General features: G+C 40.7%; 1 protein-coding gene and 1 pseudogene across 2 annotated transcripts in view; both read right to left on the reverse strand.

Moving 5' to 3' along the window:
• LOC149106716 (sulfotransferase 1B1-like) overlaps positions 1-1598 on the reverse strand; it is an 11844-nt gene extending 10246 nt beyond the window's left edge. Inside the window, exon 1 of the mRNA XM_089298695.1 lies at positions 952-1598. Within this exon, the coding sequence (XP_089154821.1) occupies positions 952-1132 (181 nt within the window). The 5' untranslated portion in view covers positions 1133-1598. The remainder of the gene's footprint in view (positions 1-951) is intronic.
• Positions 1599-5290: 3692 nt separating this feature from the next.
• LOC110047899 (sulfotransferase 1C4-like) overlaps positions 5291-7500 on the reverse strand; it is a 5600-nt pseudogene continuing 3390 nt past the window's right edge. The window contains exons 2-4 of the transcript XR_016210002.1: positions 7296-7500; positions 6181-6275; positions 5291-5718 (exon numbers count right to left, since the gene is read on the reverse strand). The exon at positions 7296-7500 is cut by the window's right edge and continues 146 nt beyond it. The product of XR_016210002.1 is annotated as a sulfotransferase 1C4-like (transcript). The remainder of the gene's footprint in view (positions 5719-6180; positions 6276-7295) is intronic.

The following is a 7500-nucleotide window of genomic DNA, read 5'->3' on the forward strand; positions in this document are numbered from 1 at the left end:
CACTTTCAGAGTAGCGATTTAAAATTATTACAACATAGAGGTTATACAGAAAATTGGCTATGCAAACAAGGAAACGGGCTTTAGTGTTGTTATGTTGCACTACCCAACATTTCCGGAATTCAAAGAAGGTATAGCAGAAGTTAATTGATGTCGAAATACTATAGTGCCAATGTCTATGACATATAACAAGCCGTTGACTGAAAGGTTGCTGTCTCTTTACCATAAGGATTACAAGCATTTGTTGACTGTTGATCTGTTCAGCGTTTATCTTTTGTCGCGTGTTGACACTGTAATTCGTTATATCGAGGCAGATTTTACGTTTGGGCTTCCGGATTATGTTCGTTATATCGAAGAATTCGTTATATCGAGGTTCGTTATATCGAGGTTCTATTCCATACATTTTACTGTAACTTTGGCCGGGACCTAAAATATCGTTCGTTATATCGAGGACTTCGTTAAATAGAGGTTCGTTAAATCGAGGTTCCTCTGTATCTCTGATGTAATATTCCAAGACATGGTGATAATTTGAATTTCAATGCTTAGGCCCGGTTTAAACGTCGCATTTTACATTTGCCGAGTCAAATACTAATTTTAGTCGACTCGAATGAATAAGTTCGGCTGATTTGATTTAAACGTCGCATTTTTTTTTGCCGAATAAAATTGCTGAGCGCGAGCGACGTGTTAATTCCCATTCGAGCAAACATAATTTATTTAACATAATTTATGAATTAGGTTCGGCGCATTTAAAATGCGGCGTTCAAATCAACTGTCGAACCGAGTTAGTCGTATATTCCACTGGATCAGTCGAATATTCGACTGACTCGTATTGAATTGAAATATGTCGCATTTAATTGATTTAAACGTCGCATTTTACATGCACTTAATTCGGCAATTCGATTCGGCGCATGTAGAATGCGACGTTTAAACCGGGCCTTGCTCTTACTGACTCACCTGACTTGGGATATGTGACCACGAAAAGGTCATCTGGCCTCGTCCGAAAATTTGTGATAGAGTCGCAAAGCAACTGAGGATCGGGAGTGTAGTGTGCAGGTATTTTCAAACCCAAAACGTCAATTAACTTTTCAGATGTCCATTGACCTTCTGTTACTTGAAAGACAGGAAAACTCGCCATTATTCACTGCAAACGTGGTAAGCAAATTTATGTCATTTATGTCACGCAAGAACGTTTCATTTCACATGACGTCACGGCAGCCATATTGTGTTCGAAAACAATGAAACGGCGGCCATTTTAGTACCAAACCAACTGCTGGTTTTCAGTGTCACGCAATTCAAAATAGATCAAAATAAAAATCGAAACCAGTCAATAAATAAAGTCCAGAATCTGGGAAATGAAAGAAGGTAAATATGCAAAGACTCTCGCAAAAATTCTGGTCACAGCAATTTTTCTTATGCGAGATATGCGGAGAAATTTTTTTTCCAAATTTATAGAGATTTGTATGGAGACGCCATGCTGGTGCCCATCCGTATGGGCACCAACATGGCGGCCGGAAACCAACAGAAACATCTGTCACTGAGTTTTGATACAAAAGCGCGAATTTATCCCTCGAGGAACTCTAAAACATTAAAATAATAGTCTTTCTAACAAGTTTCCCGAAATAAGTCACTTTTTTAACCATCATGACAGTTCTCTAAGCCGTCATGTAAATGCCGCGTCACGCAAATATGGTTGGCCATTCGTTTCAAAATTACGACAGGGTATACGCGGGTTTTTCTGCCGCGTATACTAGTTTACATACGTTACGTATGGGCTTTAAGCTCATAAATACGACCATTTAGATCCGTATATACGCATTTTTAAAGGGCCACACATTTGCGTAAATTCAAGCGCGGGGATATGCGAAATAAATCCCCAAATATACGCGTCCAATAAGGACCCATATATACGCGAGCTAAAACGCGCGAAAATGCGGATCTCGTAAATTACGTTGTATATGCCAGCACGAAATGTGCCTTTTTAAGATAATGGCCGTTCATGTATGATAGCAATGAAAATTACTTTAACTAGGAATCGTCAATATGGCGGCAGTGGTAAAATGGCTTGTCTTGCTCTGTCTGCTATTTAATGTTTGTTACTGCAGCTCTCCAGTGACTGAACTTCTAGAAACAGTTATGCGTGTTTTGAATGACTGTTCAAGATTTTATCCTAACGCTAATCGTCGTGAAGTTGCCGTGGATTACTCTGTACATCGTTTAGTGGCCTGCGTAGCTTGGCGGTTTTTAGGCAATTTGAACGCTAAGAAAGCGACGAAGCCGCGATAACGAGCGCCAAATGCGGTGTAGCCACAATGAACCTGAGGGGGTTCGTGCTCGTTTTCGCTGCTTTGTCGCTTTGTGCGCTCGCGCTAAAATTGCTTAAAAAATATGCTAAACCGTCAAGCTACGCAGGCTAATTCTTTAGTTGATTCATTGGACAGAGGTACCAAGGCGAATGCTGAGAGGATACGGCCTCTAGAATCACTGGTGAGACAAATGCAATATTTACTACTTAGATGGGAAATGTTTGCAAAATTAAGAGCAGTTTCATGCACCTCAGTGTACTCCCATTAGGGCTTTGCCAACTGCATCAGCTTCTATTAGTAATGGAAGAGTGGGTCGTCCAGTCCATGATATACCAATACCTCGAGGGGAGTGTAGGGAAACAGAATGTGATTTTAGTGTAAGTCCTATTGGGTCTTCACCAGATAATTCATCTGGTTGGGTGTTATCATCAAATGTGCCCCTGACAGCTAGTATTTCCAGTATTACATATATCTTGTAAAATCACTGCGTTCACCCATATTGGTTGTGTGTGCAGCATGGTTATTCCATGCCTCAGCTAGGAGGTTTAACTGGTTGTTAATTCTGGAAAGAAATATGTAATACAAACAGAACAGATCGATTATGCTGCTCGATTCCAGGATGCCATTTTCTTCTATCTGGTAGAACAGAGTGTAGTAGAACTGACCGACTTCAATAAAGACTTCTCTCCAGAGACATTCAATTCACTGCTTGTGTACAGACAACCCAGCAATTTTGCTTCCCCTATTAAATCCCCTGTGCCATAGCATAGCTCTTCCTACCTCTAAATTTTCATCCCCTTCGTCTGAACACACTCTAGAGGGCAATTCATAATTTTGCACAGCAGCTAAGAACAGAGCGAGCCCGGTTGCATTAGAATTTTTTGTTGCACAACTTTAAGTCTAAAGCCCTGTCAAAACCACCACGTATTACAAACCTCCAACTGATAAGGCAGTGTAGTCCATCAATGTGCCAGAGAGAATTAGGTCCCCTGACGCCTTGTGATGGTATTGAACCACCTCAAATCAGACCCTGCTGGGTCAGTTCGAAAAAACTTTCCCTTACACGCTGACGCTGAACATAGATGTTTCTACTTCGCAAATGACCTAGCATGATACTGATACCAGATTTGGAAAACCCACGTCAGTCTTATTTCTCGAATCATCAGGGCCGGGTTGTTCGAAAGCCGGTTAACGCTAACCCAGGATTAAAAGTTAACCAAATATAAAGTTTCCTCTATAAAACTGTTTTCCACTGTTTATGCTTTGTGTAGTTTGACATTACTCAAGTTCAAAACTGAACTGCAAACATTTCCCATCTATGTAGTAAGTATTGAATTTGTCTCACCAGCAATTCGAGAGGCAGAATTCTCTCAGCATTCGCTTGGGCACCTCTGTCCTAGACGGTGAACAGAATCCACAGCAACATCACGACGAACGATCAAGTTCTCTGCCATGTTACGATTAGCGTGAGGATAAAATCTTGAACAGTCATTCAAAACACGCATAACTGTTTCTAGAAGTTCAGTCACTGGGGGAGCTGCAGTAACAAACATTTTAGCAGATAGAGCAAGACAAGCCATTTCGTCACTGCCGCCATATTGACGATTTTTAGTTAAAGTAATTTTTATTGCTATCATACACGAAGAGCCATTCTCTTTAAAAGGCACATTTCGTGCTGGCATATACAACGTAATTTACGAGACCGGCATATACGCGCATTTTAGCTCGCGTATATATGGGTGCTTGTAGGACACGTCTATTTGGGCATTTATTTCGCATATCCCCGCGCTTGAATTTACGCAAATGCGTGGCCCTTTAAAAATGCGTATATACGCGATCTAAACGGTCGTATATATGAGCTTAACGCCCATACGTAACGTATGTAAACAAGTATACGCGGCAGAAAAACCCGCGTATACCCTGTCGTAATTTTGAAACGAATGGCCAACCATACGCAAAAGCTTAGAAATTCAAGCGTAGTGTATCACAAAACCAAGAACCCATTCGGAGCGAAAATTTGTATGAATATTAGTTTTCAGTTACTCTTATACATCATTTAAGTAAAATCTCAGGAAGATCAATAGTTTTGTAGTTCGAATTTTAGTGTCGGCATGTGAAAACCAGCTATCCTGTGGGAGTTGAACTCTTTTTTTATGTAAAAATTTCCCTTTCTGCAAATAAATTTGCATGTGTGCTGGCCATGTGAGTCAAAACGCTCTATAGCTGCAGGCTAAGCGCTCTCTCCTCCGCAGATCCTCCCTTGGGTAGGGGGGGGGGGGGGAAATTTGTAGTGGGAAGGCGCGCGGGGAACCATTCTCTCTAAGGCCCCGCAAGCTAAGAGTAGCGAGGACGAGAATGGTTAATGAAGAGCTTCCGTTTTTCCCTCTCCCCAGCCTCTCAGCTAGCAGCCGTACATGGTCTAGGCAGCACGAAATAGGCCGGAAACGAAGGTCAGCGGCGAGCATTCGGCGAGCGAAGCGAGTTGACACCCCCAACCGCCTATTTTTCTTCTTCTCCGTATAGCCCAGTCGGGAGCCTGTTCAAAGGCTAGCTTCTAGCCTTGCTTCTAGTGCGATGAAATTCTCCTTCGCAGCCGTTAATTACATTAAGTTAATCACCGATAAAACATAACGGGATAGTGAAGATCCAAGGCGTCTCCTGCACCTCTCCAAGATGAATTTTGCATGATCTGTAAGTGGTACACGCTCTTACTGGGTTCACCACTCATCGCGAAAGAAAAATAAAAGGTATACTTTTCTCAGTTGCATTATAATATAATCCAGCGTGTATGTGAGGAAATTTCGGGAAACTTTGTAGTTTCTGCACAAAATTGCATCGCATCCAAGACGGATTAAATTGTAATGCAAAAGAGAAAAACTAACCGTTTCGATTACAATCAGACCGCGGAGAACCAACCATGATCGCGAATTTGGTTATAGCTCCGATCAGCATCCTTTAGTAAATTGCACATTGAAACAGACTGCCTGGTAATCATTCAGTTACTTAATTTACATCATTATTTTCTAATTAACATCAGACTTTGACCCTTTGCATGTGTAACATGTTGCTTGCATAGATACTAATTATAAATTATCCTATTCATTCGTTTTCGAGAGTTCGTTGTCTTAGTAAACATCTACTAAATCTCAAAATCAAACTCTAATCCAATTCCCTTCAATTTTTCCAGTACTTCCTTGTCAAATCTCTCATTCAGTTCTGGAGTGAAGTAATTCTTCCAGTCTCCGACCACTCCCTTCCGAAGAAGCGATGTTTCACCCTCCTTGCTCTTTACTGAGTAACTTGCAGCATTTTTCTTCATTCCACTGAAAGTGCACTGTTCAGCAATGCGACTGATGAGTTCATCTGACAGCGGCTTGTTGAGGAAGTTAGCGATCATTCGAACATGGGAAAGTAGATCCTGGTGGAGAGAGAACTATCATTTTCCTGGCTTTGAAATATTTGGAACTTTATTGAATATTTCACACGCCAGGTTTGAAAACGTACATTTGCTACAACAATTACGCAGTGGGGAAAAAAGACTGATTGGCAAGAACAATATTTGACAATCGAGATTATCAAGTGAAGAATTTACGGTTTTTCTACGAAAAATTAATAAACAACCGTCAAGCTATTGTTGTGATACATTCAAAGATGTTTCAACGTTTCCCACTGTCAACTTTTTACGACACTTGAACAGAGGATTTTCAGACTGACGAAGCCTGAAAATCTCTGAAAATTGTATATTAGTGATTCAAATTACCGCGTTCCTCCAATAAGCTCAAGAAAATTAAACGCGAATTGCCCACGCGGGCCTTTTTTTGGTTTTTCTACCAACAATGCGTTTCGAACAGGCTAAACTGCAAACACCACTACAGCAAACCTTTTGTAAATCTTCATATTTAAGAAACAAGACATTGGAATCATCTTTGTGCTTCCACCAGTCTAGGACATGGTCAGTCCAGAAGTTCAAAGTCACTGTAAATGCATTAAAAAGTCAATTAAGAATGAATTACTTAATGAATGAATGAAGGTTTCAGAACTAATCTTGCAAGATCACTGCAGTTGTCTCCTGTAGAGAAATTTTTGTAACTTAGGCAATTCTGGAGTCTCTCTTTGAGAGGTATAGAGAAATGATTGGAGAGGTTAAGAATGACAGAATTACTGGGTTGTCGCAAACTTTTGTTATTTAGCCGTTTGTACACTTAAGTGAGAATATTTGTATTTGCTGTGAATAGGAGAGTTTTTTTCAGTTTTGTGTTAGATTGATTTACAAAATCGTTTGTCGTTTGTCCTTCACGACACAAGTAAGGGAAATAGCTGCTGACCCTCTTCTTTGTTTCGTGTAACATGTGCCAATTTCACATCTCACTTCATCCGAGAACGCCTTCTCGATACGGGCGAACTGTTTTTTTTGTTGTTTTTTTTTAACATTTAACTGTTTTTCACATTTTACATTACGGTTGGTGACTCATCAATCGAACCTGTTAAAGATGTTATGCCTAGCGGTCGAGTAGGGACAAAGAGTTAACGCCCAAGTGGACACAGAGAATACGAACAAAGGAGAAAGGAGACTGGAGCGAGCAAACTAAGAGACGAGGTAGGAGCTAAGGAAAGGAGAATAGGGTGTCCTGGGCTTCAAGGGTGTATACGTGGTAAAACGTCCCTGCCACATCATTCAATTCAGTCCAGTTTGCCAATTTACCTGTCGACATTCCGTAACGATGGTCTCACGGTAATGGACATAAGACGCCACCTCGTTTCCAGGGCCTCTCCCTTAGAGAAAAGCCCTGGAAACGAGGGCATAAGACTCCCACCCTGACCGTAGACTAACAGTGTTCAGTCAGGTCATGTGAGGAGAAAGAAACTGTTCACCATGTAAGTTAAAAAAAAAGGCCCGATTTGATACGAACTCCAAACTAACATTAGATTAGCCGAGAAGAATTTAAATGGTGTCTATTTTCTACACTCTTCGGGCTAAATGTATTAAAAACTTACCATTTCCTTCCACAAATAGCTTGGCATAAAATTCCCATGGCCCACTGAATCCATTTCTGAGTATTTTCGAGCTTGTAATAAACTTAAAGTGTGATACTCCAACATCTTTTGGATTGCGAGCAACGTAAATATATTTACACTTTCTGTCTTCGTTTGCACTTTTAGGAATAATATTGTAAGAAAGATGAGTCTTTAAAATACGAGG

This window comes from Orbicella faveolata, unplaced genomic scaffold (assembly GCF_042242905.1).
Source record: "Orbicella faveolata isolate gen_17 unplaced genomic scaffold, um_ofav_v1 contig_3, whole genome shotgun sequence".
Classification (NCBI taxonomy): Eukaryota; Metazoa; Cnidaria; class Anthozoa; order Scleractinia; family Merulinidae; genus Orbicella; species Orbicella faveolata.